Raw genomic sequence first — 17499 nt, 5'->3', positions numbered from 1 at the left:
ATGGTAATCACAGTGGAGCTTTTGGTTCTGTAAAGGCAAGACAGAAACGCAGGTTGACATTTATTGTCATGAATCTTGCCCTGGAGGCAGAACTGAGCGATTTACGCTAACTGCGCCAGCTGCAAAGTAACACATTGGCCTAGTGGGGTCGCCAATTATTATTTTTAGTGTTATAGGTGTGGTTAAGCTTAGAGTTAGTTTTAAAATCCAATTATATTACTTTGTGGCTGTGCGAGCTATAGCGATCACTCTGTAGAGCTGCCTCCATGGCAAGATTCATGACAATAATATACAACCTGCGACAGAAACACTGTAATAACTGAGTTGACTTGGGGGAGGGTGACATGAGGATGTGAGTTAGTCATTGTCGGTGATCCTCATTAACAAACAACATTAACTGAAACAATATTTGAAGCCATGTATACTATGCATTCAACTGAATTCACGCATTTCATTCTGTCTCTGTCTACTTGTATAGCGAGGGAAATGAAAGTGCTCTACTTTGGTTTTACAATATGAGAAATCTAAATGACATGCTCTCCCAACATATTCAGTAAAGTACACAAAAAAAGGAAACACGCTGCCCCTAGTTACTATCAAAGGGTACGTCACATAATTCAAGGAGGAGTCGTGCCCCTCAAACGTTACGCTAAGAATAAAATACGAATATTATTATTTCTCCCACTGATCTGAACGCAGGCTGGAATTGTCCTCTTCCTGAAAATGCGGAGGGTGAGTAGAAGTCGAGATCAGAGAGGAACAGACCCCGAACGTTACTAAGGCGTGTTCTTTCTCTCTCATTTTGGCAAGTCCTGGACTTTCACTTTACACAGGACTTCTACTGTGATCTATGAAATATTAAACTAACATGGATTGCTTATAGTGAGCATAGGCGCCTCACTCTAAAGTTATGTTTCTTGTAACTTTTTGCGGAAAAGGAGTATATTCATATAGACTCGTTTTGTAGGCTGTTGGCCAAAATGTGGCTCCTTGGATTGGAAACTTTGCTATTCAGGTAAAGTACAGCAACCAGGTTTAGAGAATACATGCTGTTTAACCGTATTGGTTAGCATATTATAACTTAGAAGACCATTAATTGCGTTTGAGTCCTGCTACTATAGCAAACATTATATTAGATTCTAATATTGCAACGCCACCATAGCTACGTATGCCAGATAGAAGCAAAATTAATAACGTTGATATGTTTTTCTATCAGTTTTGCTCCTATAAATACGAGTATTTGATCAATGTTAGATTATATAATGAATCATCATTGTTTCTAGGGGAAAGATGACTTAGTTAATCACCTGTAATGAACATAGGAACTGTTGATAATTACTTCATAATGGGTCGTTCAATGTCATTTCATCAAGCCATGACATCCGCCATCTCATATTGTTCAGAAATTGTTTCTGTAGTTAGAAACCGATAGGATTAGCATTCTTGCAACATTATTTTGTTGAAATATAGTTTGATCTCTGAGAAACCAAGCTAATTAATTGCGACCAAATGGGCCCTTTTCATATAATGTTCTATAAATATAGTGACTTACATACGAAAATAATTTAGTATTTGAAACAGTGGCCAACAACACAAGTATTCCCTTTGCTATGTCCACCTGTCGTAAATTCAATTGATTGGACATGATTCAGAAAGGCAGACACCTGTGTAGATAACGTCCAATAGTGCATGTCAGAGGAAAAACCAAGTCATGAGGTTGAAGGAATTGTCGGTAGAGCTCTGAGTCAGAATTGTGTCGAGGCACAGATCTGGGGAAGGGTACCGAAAAATGTCGGCAGCATTGAAGGTCCCAAAGAACACAGTGGCCTCCATCATTCTTAAATGGAAGAAGTTTGGAACCACCAAGACTCTTCTTAGAGCTGGCTGCCCGGACAAACTGAGCAATTGGGGGACAAGGTCCTTGGTCAGGGAGGTGACCAAGAACCCGATGGTCACTCCGACAAAGCTCCAAAGTTCCTCTGTAGAGATGGAAGAACCTTCCAGAAAGACAACCATATCTGCAGCACTCCACCAATCGGGCCTTTATGGTAGAGTGGGTAGATTTTTATTTGATTTATTTCACCTTTATTTAACCAGGTAGACTAGTTGAGAACAAGTTCTCATTTACAACTGCAACCTGACCAAGATAAAGCAAAGCAGTGCGAAACAAACAACAACACAGAGTTACACATGGAATAAACAAACATACAGTCAATAACACAATAGAAAAAAGTCTATATACAGTGTGTGCAAATGAGGTAAGATAAGGGAGGTAAGGCAATAAATAGGCCATAGTGGTGAAATAATTACAATTTAGCAATTAAACAGCGGAGTGATAGATGTGCAGAAGATTAATGTGCAAGTAGAGGTACTGGAGCAAAAATAAAAAATAAAAAACAGTGTGGGGATGAGGTAGTTGGAAGGGCTATTTACAGATGGGCTATGTGCACTGATCTGTGAGCTGCTCTGACAGCTGGTGCTTAAAGTTAGTGAGGGAGATATGAGTCTCCAGCTTCAGTGATGTTTGCAATTAGTTCCAGTCATTGGAAGCAGAGAACTGGAAGGAAAGATGGCCAAAGTAGGAATTGGCTTTGGGGGTGACCAGTGAAATATACCTGCTGGAGTGTGTGCTACGTGTGGGTACTGCTATGGTGACCAGTGACCTGAGATAAGGTGGGGCTTTACCTAGCCAAGACTTATAGATGACCTGGAGCCAGTGGGTTTGATGACAAATATGAAGCGAGGGCCAGGTAACGAGAGCATACAGGTCACAGTGGTGGGCAGTATATGGGGCTTTGGTGACAAAACGGATGGCACTGTGATAGACTGCATCCAATTTGCTGAGTAGAGTGTTGGAGGCTATTTTGTAAATGACATCGCTGAAGTCAAGGATCGGCAGGATAGTCCGTTTTACGAGGGTATGTTTGGCAGCATGAGTGATGGATGCTTTGTTGCGAAATAGGAAGCTGATTCTAGATTTAATTTTGGATTGGAGATGCTTAATGTGAGTCTGGAAGACGAGTTTACAGTCTAACCAGACAACTAGGTATTTGTAGTTGTCCACATTTTCTAAGTCAGAACCGTCCAGAGTAGTGATGCTGGATGGGCGGGCAGGTGTGGGCAGCGAACGGTTGAAGAGCATGCATTTAGTTTTACTTGCATTTAAGAGCAGTTGGAGGCTACGGAAGGAGAGTTGAATGGCATTGAAGCTCGTCTGGAGGTTAGTTAACACAGTGTCAAAAGAAGGGCCAGAAGTATACAGAATGGTGCTCGCCTGCATAGAGGTGGATCAGAGAATCACCAGCAGCAAGAGCGACATCATTGATGTATACAGAAGAAAGAGTCGGCCCGAGAATTTAACCCTGTAGCACCCCCATAGAGACTGCCAGAGTTTCGGACAACAGGCCCTCCGATTTGACACACTGAACTCTGTCTGAGAAGTTGTTGGTGAACCAGGCCAGGCAGTCATTTGAGAAACCAAGGCTATTGAGTCTGCCGATTGTGGTGATTGACAGAGTCGAAAGCCTTGGCCAGGTCAATGAATACAGCTGCATGGTATTGTCTGTTATCGATGGCGGTTATGATATCGTTTAGGACCTTGAGCGTGGCTGAGGTGCACCCATGACCAGCTCGGAAACCAGATTGCATAGTGGAGAAGGTACGGTGGGATTCGAAATGGTCGGTGATCTGTTTGTTAACTTGGCTTTCGAAGACCTTAGAAAGGCAGGGTAGGATAGATATAGGTCTGTATCAGTTTGGGTCTAGAGTGTCTCCCTCTTTGAAGAGTGGGATGACCGCGGCAGCTTTCCAATCTTTGGGGATCTCAGATGATACGAAAGAGAGGTTGAACAGACTAGTAATATGGGTTGCAACAATTTCGGCAGATCATTTTAGTAAGAGAGGGTCCAGATTGTCTAGCCCGGCTGATTTGTAGGGGTCCAGATTTTGCAGCTCTTTCAAAACATCAGCTATCTTGGTTTGGGTGAAGGAGAAATGGGGAAGGCTTGGGCAAGTAGCAGTGGGGTTGCAGCGCTGTTGACTGGGGTAGGGGTTGAAATTCTCAATTATCGTGGATTTATCGGTGGTGACAGTGTTTCCTAGCCTCAGTGCAGTGAGCAGCTGGGAGGAGGTGCTCTTATTCTCCATGGACTTTACAGTGTCCCAGAACATTTGGGAGTTTGTGCTACAGGATGCAAATTTCTGTTTGAAAAAGCTAGCCTATGCTTTCCTAACTTCCCTGAAAAGTTGCATATCACGGGGGCTATTCTATACTAAGGAAGTACGCCACAGGTGAACCAAGGGCTATATCTGTTCCTGGTTCTACATTCTTTTGAACGGGGCATGCTTATTTAAGATGGTGAGGAAAGCACTTCTAAAGAATAACCAGGCATCCTCTACTGACGGGATAAGGTCAATATCCTTCCAGGATACCCCGGCCAGGTCGATTAGAAAGGCCTGCTCGCTAAAGTGTTTTAGGGAGTGTTTGACAGTGATGAGGGGTGGTCGTTTGACCGCAGACCCATTACGGACGCAGGCAATGAGGCAGTGATCGCTGAGATCCTGGTTGTAGACAGCAGAGGTGTATTTGGAGGGTAGGTTGGTTAGTATGATATCTATGAGGGTGCCTGTGTTTACGGATTTGGGGTTTACCTGGTAGGCTCATTGATAATTTGTGTGAGATTGAGGGCATCAAGCCTAGATTGTAGGATGGCCAGGGTGTTAAGCATGTCCCAGTTTAGGTCACCTAACAGCACGAGCTCTGAAGATAAATGGGGGGCAATCAATTCACATATGGTGTCCAGGACTCAGCTAGGGGCAGAAGGTGATCTATAGCAAGTGGCAATAGTGAGAGACTTGTTTCTGGAAAGGAAGATTTTTAAAAGTAGAATCTCAAATTGTTTGGGCACAGACCTGTATACCAAGACGGATGTCTGCAGGCTATCTCTGCAGTAGATTGCAACTCCGCCCCCTTTGGCAGTTCTATCTTGTCGGAAAATGTTATAGTTAGGGATAAAAACTTCAGGGTTTTTGGTGGCCTTCCTAAGCCAGGATTCAGACACAGCTAGGACATCCGGGTTGGCAGAGTATGCTAAAGCAGTGAATAAAACAAACTGTGGGAGGAGGCGTCTAATGTTAACATGCATGAAACCAAGGCTTTTACGGTTACAAAAGTCAACAAATGAGAGTGCCTAGGGAATGGTAGTGGAGCGAGGCACTGCAGGGCCTGGATTAACCTCTACATCACCAGAGGAACAGAGGAGGAGTAGGATAAGGGTACGGCTAGAGGCTATAAGAACTGGTCGTCTAGTACGTTCGGAACAGAGAGTAAAAGGAGCAGGTTTCTGGGCACGTTAGAATAGATTCAAGGCATAATGTACAGACAAAGGTATGGTAGGATGTGAATACAGTGGAGGTAAACTTAGGCATTGAGTGACGATGAGAGAGGTATTGTCTCTCATTTAAACCAGGTGAGGTCACTGCATGTGTGGGAGGTGGAACAAAAGGGTTAGCTAAGGCTTATTGAGCAGGGCTGGAGGCTCTATAGTGAAATAAGACAATCACTAACCAAAACAGCAATGGACAAGGCATATTGACATTAGGGAGAGGCATGCGTAGCCGAGTGATCATATGGTCCAGTTAGTCGCTAGGCGGGCTGGAGACACGGCGATTCAGACAGCTAGCGGGCCTGGGCAAGCAGGCTAGCAGAAGGGCCTTAGAGGGACGTCGCGACGGAAGAAGTCTGTTGTAGCCCCCTCGTGCGGTTACGTTGGTAGACCAGTCGTGATGGATCAGCAGTGCTCCGTGTAGAAAAGGGTCCAGGCCAATTGGCTAAATAGGTATAGTAGCCCAAGAAATTGGCTGATGGACCCCTTCAGCTAACAGTCCGATATGCTCTAGACAGCTAGCCGGGCCGCGGCTAGCAGATGGGCATTCAGGGGACGTCACGACGGAGGAGCCTGTTGAAAAACACCCTCGGGCGGATTACGTCGGTAGTCCAGTCGTGATGAATCGGCGGGGCTCCGTATTGGCAGTAAAAGGGGTCCAGGCCAATTGGCAAAATAGGTGTTGTAGTCCAAGGAGTGGCTGATGGACCTCTTCAGCTAGCCGGGAGATGGGCCTAGCATAGGCTAGCTCCAGGCTAATTGGTGCTTACTACGGGACAGAGACGTTAGCCAGGAGTAGCCACTCAGATAGCAGCTAGCTAGCTGCGATGATCCAGGTGAAAAGGTTCAGAGCTTGCGGTAGGAATCCGGAGATATGGGGAAGAAGAAGTCCAATATGCTCTGGGTTGAATCGCGCTATGCAGACTGGCAGGAGTTGTCCGGGCTAAAGGTTAGCTGATGACCGCTAGCAGTGGCTAGCTGACTACTAGCTAGTACTTTCTGTTGGGGGTTCCGGTTCTAAAGTAAAGAAAATAGCAGATCCATACCACATTGGGTGAGGCGGGTTGCAGGAGAGTATGTTGAAGTTGAGGTTAAGAAAAATGTTTAAAAATATATGCGAAGAAAAAATATATATACACGGGACACGACAAGACGAAGACAAAGATGCCTGACTGCTATGCCATCTTGGATTTTTTGAGAGATGGGAGCCACTCAGTAAAAGGCACATGACAGCCCGCTTAGAGTTTTCCAAAAGGCACCTAAAAGCATGGTGGTGGCAGGATCATGCTGTGGGGATGGTTTTCAGCGGCAAGGACTGGGAGACTAGTCAGGATTAAGGGAAAGATAAATGGAGCAAAGTACAGAGAGCTCCTTGATGAAAACCTACTCCAGAGTGCTCAGGACCTCAGACTGGCGCGAAGGTTCACCTTCCAACAGGACAACGACCCTAAGCACACAGCCAAGACAACGCAGGAGTGGCTTTGGGATAAGTTTCTGAATGTCCTTGAGTGGCACAGCCAGAGCCCAGACTTGAACCCGATGATCGAACATCTCTGGAGAGACTTGAAAATCTCTATGCAGCAACGCTCCAAATTCAACTTGACAGAGCTTGAGAGGATGTGCAGAGAAGAATGGGAGAAACTCCCCAAATACAAGTGTGCCAAGCTTGTAGCATCATACCTAAGAAGACTCGAGGCTGTAATCACTGCAAAAATGTGCTTCAACAAAGTACTGAGTAAAGGGTCTGAATACTTATGTAAATGTGTATTTTTTCAGTTTTACCATTTTTATGAATTTGCAGAAAATATATAATTATGGGGTATTGTGTGTAGATTGATGAGAGAAAAAAAATGATTTAATCAATTTTAGAATAAGGCTGTAATGTAACAAAATTTGGAAAAAGTCAAGGGGTCTGAATACTTTCCAAATGCATTGTAGATGAAGGGGAAGAGACAGGTTAAAGAAGGATTTTTAAGCCTTGAGACAATTGAGATGTGGATTGTGTATGTGTGCCATTCAGAGGGTGAATGGGTCAGACAAAATATTTAAATGGCATTTGCTAGTAAGTGCCAGGTGCACAGGTTTGTGTCAAGAACTGCAACCTTGCTGGATTTTTCACGTTCAACAGTTTCCTGTGTGTATCAAAAATGGTCCAACTTGCTAAGGACATCTAGCCAACTTGAATCAACTGTGGGAAGCATTGGAGTCAATATGGGCAAGCGTCCCTGTGGAATGCTTTCAACACCTTGTAGAGCTTTATTGAGGGCAAAAGGGGATGCAACTCATTATTAGGAAGGTGTTCTTAATGTTTTATACACTCAGTGTGACAAGTATAGTCTACAAGGGGCTCAGTCTGTGTTTTCATTGAGTACCTGATTGCTAGCAGTTGCTCATCTAATAGCATAGCATGCATTATGAGGAAGGGGAGAGAGAGGCAGTCATTTCTGGATATATGGAACACTAGGTAGAACCATTGATTGAAACAGTTATTTGGGACCTAATGGGATTCCAAAGGGAAATTCACCATAGAAACCAAATGGTTACGAAGTGATACTGTCAAAATCCTTTTGTCTGTTGCATAGTCTTCACTGACAGGGTAAGTAATGGTTCAGAGGGAGACGCTTGGACATGTGCTGGGGAGGCCAAAAACACACACTGTACACTCCAACTGTACACTACATCCCTCTCAAACGTGCTGCTCCATATGTAGGCCTATGACTAGTCTCTTTTCACAGATGCTGTGAAAAGAGACTAGCCTATTAGTAATGCAATGTTTTCCTTGGTATTTGATGAGGGAGCATTGAGAGGCACTCTATTCTCCATTATCTCCATTTATGACACTCCAGAGCCAACCAAAGAGGCTCCTTGTAGGCGTCTTCAACCAGACTAGAGCGCCGTAGTAACCATGAAAATCTACATCATTCACATGTCTATATTTCTCCCGTCATAGTTAACAGTTAGCGTGCTCATTCAATTGTCACTTTTACATCAGTGGCTTACATCACTAGAGGTCCATAGTAACCTTTGAAATCTATTCACATGTCCCCTACATATTTATTTGGACAGTGAAGCTAAACTTAAAATGTGGCTCTATAATTCCAGCATTTTTGGATTTGAAATCAAATGTTCTACATGAGGCGAGAGTAGAGAACATCACCTTTTATTTGAGGTTATTTTCATATCGGTTTTACAGTTTTAGAAATTAAAGCACTTTATGTATCTAGTCCCCCCATTTGAATGTATCATTAGTATTTGGACAAATTCACTTCTAGTGTATTTCATTTAGTCAAAAGTTTAGTATTTGGTCCCCTATTCATAATATGTAATGACTACATGAAGCTTGTGACTCTACAAACTTGCTAATGGTAAGAGTTAGCATGTTTTGGGGGCATGACCTTTGTGCATCTGTAACTTTCTCATTATTATTCATTATGATCCGTAATCATGGTAGCATCCACATTAATGCAGAAGTGTTCAGAAATTCATTCATTTCTACCGGTCACAACATCATCTGAAACACAACAACAACAACCAAAAAAACGGAAAATACATCCAACAAGTTTGTAGAGTCACAAGCTTGATGTAGTCATTGTGTGCTAGGATTTTGATTTGATTTATTAGGATCCCAACTAGCCGATGCCAATGGCGACAGCTAGTCTTACAGGGGTCCGACAAATAACGAAGAAGACATTACAGACAAAAGACATTACAATTTGCATACATTCAAAAACATTAACATGTCGTGTGTGTGTGTGTGTGTGTGTGTGTGTGTGTGTGTGTGTGTATCTATCAGTTCCACATACTGTACATGGCAGTACATGCACACAACAAGTAGGTCACATTGGGGAGAGACGTTGTGCTGTGAGGTGTTGCTTTATTTGTTTTTTTGAAACCAGGTTTGCTGTTCACTTGCACTATATGAGATGGAAGGAAGTTCCTTGCACTCATGGTTCTGTATAATACTACATGTTTCCTTGTATTTGTTCTGGACCTGAGGACTGTGAAAAGACCCCTGGTGGCATGTGTGGTGGGGTAAGTGTGTTTGTCAGTGCTGTGTGTAAGTTGACTATGGAAACAATTTGGAATTTCCAACACGTTAATTTTATATTGGTCCAAAATACTAACCTTTTGACTAAATGTAATACATTATAAGTGAATTTGTCGAAATACTTGACACCTTAAAATGTGCGGACTAGATACATAAAGGTCATTTATTTCTAAACAATATAAGAGATATGTATGAAAATATCCCCACAAATAAAAGGTGACATTCTGTACTCTTGCCTCATATAAAACATTCAATCTCAAATCCAAAGTGCTAGAGTATAGAGCCACATCAAAATGTTTTGCTTCACTGTCCAAATAAATACTTGGATGAGTGTATGTATTTCAAACCTAATGTCCTTCAAGTTAACACTTCTCACTTTCTTATCAGTGGCTGGCCTGTTAAGTCCTGTTGATATCACACTGTTGAGTCACCTGTGCTTCAGTAAACACGCTTTTCTGATGTTTAATTATGGGGGCCTCCTCTCAAATAGTAAAAATAAAGGTTACATTTAAAAAAATAAATACAAATAAAGATGTTTACGTCTCTGTCTGTGTGGCCTCTCCAGCATGTTCCCAAGTGCCTCCCTCAACCATTACTTCAAGTTTAATGACTGACCATATGAAGTAAACTAATGATAGACTATGTAACTATTTAGTGGACTATGATGTGGTTGTTTATTTTATGTTACATAGTATTTACTTCATCAGTTTACTTCATTGAGTCCAATATTACTACTTAATGACATATATATATACAGTGGGGCAAAAAAGTATTTAGTCAGCCACCAATTGTGCAAGTTCTCCAACTTAAAAAGATGAGAGAGGCCTGTAATTTTCATCATAGGTACACTTCACCTATGACAGACAAAATGAGAAAAAAAATCCAGAAAATCACATTGTAGGATTTTTTATGAATTTATTTGCAAATTATGGTAGAAAATAAATATTTTGTCACCTACAAACAAGCAAGATTTCTGGCTCTCACAGACCTGTAACTTCTTCTTTAAGAGGCTCCTCTGTCCTCCACTCATTACCTGTATTAATGGCACCTGTTTGAACTTGTTATCAGTATAAAAGACACCTGTCCACAACCTCAAACAGTCACACTCCAAACTCCACTATGGCCAAGTCCAAAGAGCTGACAAAGGACACCAGAAACAAAATTGTAGACCTGCACCAGGCAAGAAGACTGAATCTGCAATAGGTAAGCAGCTTGGAATAGGGTACCATTTGGGACGCACTCTATTCTGCCACTGCAAGTGAGTGGGGGGGTAATTTTCGTGACTCGGCATTCAAAGCTCAACTTGTCTGGTTAGATTTGACAGCTTGTGAGTATCATGCTGCTGCTGAACACACACACACAGCAGAGCAATATTTTGAATTACTGTAGCCTAGCTCTCTGTCTAGTTTTGTAAATAAGAGGTGCAATGCCAATCAGCAACCGTCATTTGCTAAAAGGCTAAGATTCTTCCGTCTACTTTCACAAGTAAGAAACTCTGAGGTCAAAGGTACAGGATTCCATTGCTTTCAGTAGATGATCTACAGTGACGGTTCGAGTAGACAATCTACAGCAAACAGAAATAGTGACATCCAGATAGTCGTTGACTACAACAATACCTCTAGTAACTACAACAACACCTCTGTTGTAACCGGGTTCTTTGGAGGGATTTGTAGTTCTTTGTCTGTGTGTTTATTTTCTTGGAGGGATAGGGTAGGGCTTAGCTACAGTAGGGAGCGTATAAGCATGTCTAATTGCACTTTGGTTTGCGCAAGCCCTTTTTATAACCCCTTGAGAAAAAGCCTGCCCTTCCGGGAGAAAAACCGCAGTGTTGTTGACATGCTGTGTGCTTGTGTCTTTTTGTTGTTGTTTGTTTCCAGGTGGCTGCTGCAGGAACACCAGTCCTGTTTCAGTTCCCCTTTCTAGAACCTTCTCCCATGCAGGAGACCCACATGGGCTAAGAAGGTCTGGGCCGGGACCACAGCAACAGCCTGACCAGTCATTTCCTGCTAGTCACAGGTAATATGCTAGATATCATTTGATAATAGCGTTAGGAACTAAAAGTGATTACAATGGGGTTGGCTCAGCGGGTTGGATCATGGTGATTGAAACACAGAGCTGTATTTTTTTGGTTTTAATTGTATTTATTTAACCTTTTATTTAACTCGGCAAGTTAGTTAAGAGCAAATTCTTATTTACAATGAAGGCCTGTATGTTCACCCTCACTTCCAAATTGGAAATATATGAGGATACCGTACATGTGTTGAATTAAAGCCATTACCATTGTTATCATTTCTATGATTAAATCACGACATGTTCTGCTTCTATCCAAAGCTCTGTTTGTCTAATTTTACACTCTGTTACCATTGACACAATCATAGAGATCCCTTTACATGCCAGTGCCCTGAGGCTCACGAAAGCTCTCAGTGACATGAATAATGCACGTGGAAATGTGTGGCTCTTTTTGTGTGGCGAGGCCAGTTTAGCCTGAGATGACACTGACACACTGACACCTGTAATTGGTGTCATGGGGAGAGCTCCTCGAATTGGGACCGCATGATGATGCTCGTCTGGGCATTGCAGAAAGAGAGGGAGGAAGCAAAAGAAATAAAGGGTTAAAGAAAAATGTGCACAAGCTCATTCCTCAGGGATTAGGGGATGAAAAGCGGGCTGGTATGCGGCTGCTGCTGGGTCCGGCTTGGACACGAACAACGCACTGGCCAAGAAGGCCCGCTAACCTGCTTTACCTTCAAACATTTCTCCTTGAGTCTGCTGCCTCAAAACTTTAGGCCGTTAGCCGTGACCCACGACTACCTTTCACTATGTTTCTGAATGGTTCGTTGTAAGTCTGTAACTTCTGGTTTTGGTCTCTTATTTCCTGTTTGTCTCTACCACTTCCTGTCCAGGTCCAGAGACTGCAGAGAGCCAAGATGCACGGCGGTCGGAAGAAAACCAGGGTGCTGTGTGTGATGATGATACTCAATGTCTTCGTCTTCATCCTTGTGGGTGTGTCTCGGAACCTGGGCCAGGATAAGGGGGACCAGCGGAAGCCACGCATTCCCTCCAAGAGGTTCTGGAAGAAGCAGATGACCAGCGAGATCTTCTGGAATAAGGAGCAGCAGAGGCTGGACTATATCTACAACCCCATCCTCATGTTGGGTTTGACCAATGACTCTCTCCTGGAGCTACCTGATTGGCTCAACGACACCAAGTCCCCGGACCCCTGCCAACCGGACTACAGCGTCACCACCCAGGTGAAGGACTACAACTCCCTGCCACCCCGCTTCCAGGACTTCCTGCAGCACATGCGCTGCCGCTCGTATCCGATGATCATGGACCAGCCACACGTATGCAAGAGCAAACCCTACCTCCTATTGGCCGTCAAGTCCCTGGCGCCCCACTTCGACCGGCGGCAGGCCATCCGGGAGTCGTGGGGGCGGGTGGGCGTTCTGGCCAATCGGACTGTAGCCACGGTCTTCCTCCTTGGAAATGCCGTGGCAGTCGACCACTTCCCCAACTTGTCTGGGATGCTCAGCCACGAGGCCAGACTTTACGGGGACCTCCTCCAGTGGGACTACAGAGACTCCTTCTTCAACCTCACCCTCAAAGAGGTGCTCTTCCTGGACTGGTTCAGCCAGCGTTGCCCCGACGCCCGCTTTGTCTTCAAGGGGGATGATGATGTCTTCGTCAACACCTGGAGGATCTTAGACTTCCTCCACAATCTCCCAGAGATCAGGGCCAGGGATCTGTTCATAGGGGATGTAATCACCAACGCCGGCCCGCACCGGGACCGGAAGCTCAAGTACTTCATCCCAGAGAGTGTGTTCGTGGGGCCATACCCGCCCTATGCCGGCGGAGGAGGGTTCCTGTACTCTGGGGAACTGGCACTGCAGTTGCACAACATCTCCCAGCAGGTGGCGCTGTATCCTATTGATGATGTCTACACAGGGATGTGTCTCCAGAAGCTGGGCTTGGTCCCGGAGAAGCACAAGGGCTTCAGGACGTTTGACATTGAGGAGAAATACAGGGGCAACCCGTGCACGTATAAGAGCTTAATGCTCGTGCACAGCAGGACGCCGCAGGAGATGATCAAAATCTGGGCCTGGCTCAGCGATCCAGAATTGGACTGTCAGTGAGACATCTACATGCATCCCACATTACACCCTATTCCCTACATAGTGCACTATTTCTGACCAGAGACCTATGGGCCCTGGTCAAAAGTAGTGTACTATATAGGGAATAGGGTGCCGTTTGGGATGCATCCAATGGGTCTTTGAGCATTTTTTTGATGTGTTCTAAGTGCTTTCTTTTGGTTTTTGTGGAATTCGCAAAATCCTCGAGGTTCGGTAGCAATGCTGGGTTCACGTGCTAGTTGGAACTTGCTAATTAGTTGTAGTTCTACACGTGCCGTGTTCAACCAGTTAGCAAGTTGAACATTTTTGAGTTTCCTAGTTCCGACTAGCACGTCACAAGTCAATGTGTTCCAGCTTCAATAGAATCAGCTGATATATCTCTAGCATTCCAAAGTGTTTTTTTACATGAGCAACCATTCATGTACACTCTTCAAGACTGTGTTTGGCAAATGTAGTATCATTAATATAAATGTACTAGTACTGTATGTACTTTTCAAGCACTATTGCACGAGAGGTCCTTCATTTGCAAGAAATGTAATTTGCCACAATAACAGTCATATGTGAAAATCACCTACGATTGGGAGGGGGATCCATATCTCTTTTAATAGTAACAAGACAGTTCTTGACACAAACGGGTGCACCTGGCACTTACTACCAAACCCTGTTCAAAGGCACTTCAATATTTTGTCTTGCCCTTTCACCCCCTGAATGGGACACAAACAATCCATGTCTCAATTATCTCAAGGCTTAAAAATCTACACTGATTGATGTGGATTTAACAAGTGACAATCAATAAGGCATCATAGCTTTCTCCTGGTCATTCTTTGTCATGGAACGAGCAGGCATCCTTAATGTTTTGTACACTCAGTGTGTGTAAAATATATATATATGTTTTACCACACTTATCGAGCTCCTCTTCTCCGTTTCATAAACAAAACAAAAACAATAACAAATGTGCCTGGGGCGACCAGTGGCTCTATTTCACCTTATGCGGATCTCAGCTTTAAAGTATTTGTTTGTATTAATAAAACAAAATTGCACATTTGGTGAATAAATATTTGTTGAATAATCCAGAATTTTAAGGTGTTAGTAGTCCTGTGACCCAGTGTTTTTTTGTAGTGAGATGTTATGTGCAGATCTCTTCCTGTATACTCACAACAGTGGAGGCTGCTGAGGGGAGGACAGCTTAACAATAATGACTGGAATGGAGTGAATGGGATGGCATCAAACCATGTGTTTGTATTTGATACCATTCCACTGGTTCAACTCCGGCCATTACCAGGAGCCCGTCCTCCCCAATTAAGGTGTCACCAACCTCCTGTGACTCACAAGCTATAATGGAATCAACTGGGTCTGTACTTCCAACTCTATTTTATGCCCTATGTCTGTTTTCTTTTTATGTTTTCAGAAATGTGATGGATACCTGGAGTATTTCAATTTTTTATGACCGTGAATAAAAAAATATTCAAACATCAAACCTTGGAATCACTCTCGTTCTTCAAAGTTGGTCTGAATCATGAAGGTACTAAAGGTATCTATATCTGTTCACTACTGTATACAAAACATAACATCTTTAGAATAAACATCTTTACCATTGGATAATTAATACATTGATGGAAGTGTCTTTCTTGTCAAATATATTTGTATTTATAAAGTACTTGGTAAGATAAAGGTATAACATATAATATATGTGTTGAACCTGAGAAGTTGAGCTGCAGAAGACAAGTGAACTTACCAACAGTGTAGCAGTGACACCTAGTGGATACAACCCATATAGACCAGAAGCACACGAATATCAAGGCGTGCTAATTAGCAATATATTTCACCTGTTTACGTCCACTTTTGGCAGAAACGGAAAGAAACACCGCATGAAAAAATGGACAATAGCTGGGACAGTGTGGGAAGTGGACCTGCTTGCCAAATACTGGAAAAAGTAAACACAGCGTGACACTAAAATGCCACGAAATCATTCAAAGTTACTAGTTGTACGTGCACTACTAGCCTATGGTTTATTTACTGCGAACTGCCCTGAGTAAATTGATGACTGTCTTCCTTCTATAAGCATTTCCCCTACATTTAGCTCGAGATTGTAGGTACATTTTTATCATGTTGACTATAACATTATTGGTTTAATGCTACCTCAACGTTTTTATTGCGTCCTTAGGTAAATAGGAATGACGTTAAAAACCCTCCGGGTAAGACAAATATTTATTATGTAGCCTTTCGGCCCTGTACTATACTCTTTGTTGAATTCTTTCAAAATGGTGTGTATGTGTGTGAGGATCTGCATGCGTGTGTCTTGTTTAGGCCTATAACGCTGACAACATTGGATTGTCCTCCACACTCTCTGTCCACCTCTTCTCAGATGACCACCGTGGTAATGAGGGCAATGCCTTGCTGCGGAGCTGCCACCAGGTGATGCGCGGCGAGTTCTTCTCCCCAGACTACCTGTGCTCCAACCCACCGCTCTGGTGTAACTGGACCATCCAGGTAGACCCTGGTAAACGTGTGCACCTCCATCTAGAGGACTTCACCCAGTCAGACGCATGCAGCGGAAAGCTGGACCAGATCCACCTGGACGAGCCCCTGGGGGTCACAGGATCCTGGAGAAGTGTTGGCGTGAGGCCAAGTACAGGTCCCTCTCCAACATCCTCCATGTGGTTCAGCTGATCAGAGGCAAACCCAGTCCGCCCCACAGTGGCTTCTATGGGTGTTACGAGGCGTTCGTACCGCCAGTCACGTACAATGCTTATGGTGATACCACCAAAGAAGACAGGAAGTTGATGACTGAACCAAAAGCGACAGAACTGGAACCCTTTCCCTCTCTGAGAAGTTTCACCAAGTTTCTCCCCATGAAGGGGGGTGACCCTACAGAGGCCATTTTACTGGAGCGCCCCCACCCCGCCAGCTCAGACCAACTGATGGTGTTTGACTATTTCGACCAACTCACTTCCTCCTCTGCATCCAATGAGCTTCCATCATGGGAAGCAGAGGAGCCAATGGTCCTTCAAGTTTTATCCTTTTCAGAGAGAGGAAGAAGATTGGAAGAGAGGAATCTCCGAGGGGACTGAATTAGATGAGTCGCTTGACAAAGGAAGACTGGGAGGTGGGTAACTTGAGTGGCGATGTGGTGGACAATGAATCCCATCTGCCTTTGACTCCCACTCCCCCCTTGGTCTTCACTCATCAGGGTACATCATGGTCAGGGAGGGGTGCCACACAGACCCACACAGCACACCCTGGAAGTGACCCCTCACACCAGCCCCCTGTCTTGAATCCCAAACCCTCGCCACGCACTTCATCTGCTATGCGAAGGAACGTGGATGCCCAAACTACAAATGCCATCCCTCCTACCGAGTCTAACATTGTGTCACACACAACAGATGTGGATGACCACAGTGAGGAGTCTGGCAATAAAGAATTTCTAAAAATGGCCATGGGTGAGTCTACAGCATCCAGTGCCACTCATACACCCACTGAGACCAAGGATCCCTTTGACCATCTCCCAGACATGGTTGAACCGTTCTTCGACAGCAGACAATATAGTAGGTAGTCAGCAATTTCATTTGCATCCTTTGTCTGTTTTATGAAAACTGTCTTGCAATGTTGACTTTGCAGAGAAAGTCAGAAATCATACCGAAGTACCACACTTACCAGAAGGTGAGTTATTTTTTTAATTTTTTTTATTTTTTTAAAAATATAGTTCAAAGGTTATAACAAAGTTGCAAGTCACTGGCCTTAGTACAATAGTTATAGAGCTGTGAATGAGTAGGAGTAAATAGGAATACTTTCTGTATTTCTCAGACCACCTATTTGAGGTGGCTGTTGAAGTCAACTTCCTCGTGGCACCAGAGGAGAATTGGGACCATTTTGTGAGATCACTGTTGATCTCAGTGAAGTCTCTGGTGAGTTATCTCATGAACATTAGAGCCCCACA

The 17499-nt window shown here is 43.8% G+C and overlaps 1 protein-coding gene and 1 long non-coding RNA gene across 4 annotated transcripts; both read left to right on the top strand.

Moving 5' to 3' along the window:
* The first annotated feature begins 601 nt into the window (after positions 1–601).
* Positions 602–15039, top strand: LOC109865921 (N-acetyllactosaminide beta-1,3-N-acetylglucosaminyltransferase 2-like). Of its 3 annotated transcripts, none has more exons than XM_020454430.2 (3): positions 602–732; positions 11310–11448; positions 12336–15039. In XM_020454430.2, the coding sequence occupies exon 3, from the start codon at positions 12360–12362 to the stop codon at positions 13563–13565; it is 1206 nt and encodes a 401-aa protein (XP_020310019.1). In that variant the 5' UTR covers positions 602–732; positions 11310–11448; positions 12336–12359; the 3' UTR covers positions 13566–15039. The 3 variants fall into 3 exon arrangements, with proteins under 3 accessions (XP_020310019.1, XP_020310020.1, XP_031655551.1); XM_020454431.2 differs by lacking the exon at positions 602–732 and adding an exon at positions 751–1015; XM_031799691.1 differs by lacking the exon at positions 602–732 and having other exon boundaries at positions 10577–11448.
* Positions 15040–15675: 636 nt separating this feature from the next.
* LOC116355506 (uncharacterized) lies at positions 15676–17242 on the top strand. Its single transcript, XR_004204533.1, has 2 exons — positions 15676–15757; positions 15928–17242. It is a non-coding gene; the product is annotated as an uncharacterized LOC116355506 (long non-coding RNA).
* The last annotated feature ends 257 nt before the right edge of the window (positions 17243–17499 follow it).

This window comes from Oncorhynchus kisutch, linkage group LG20, assembly GCF_002021735.2.
Source record: "Oncorhynchus kisutch isolate 150728-3 linkage group LG20, Okis_V2, whole genome shotgun sequence".
Lineage (NCBI taxonomy): Eukaryota > Metazoa > Chordata > Actinopteri > Salmoniformes > Salmonidae > Oncorhynchus > Oncorhynchus kisutch.
Note: the sequence above shows the minus strand (reverse complement) of the source record. Positions and strands in the feature narration are given on the sequence as shown.

Excerpts from the sequence above, each read along its gene's own strand:
- LOC109865921 (XM_020454430.2), top strand. The coding sequence starts at position 12,360 with ATGCACGGCGGTCGGAAGAAAACCAGGGTGCTGTGTGTGATGATGATA.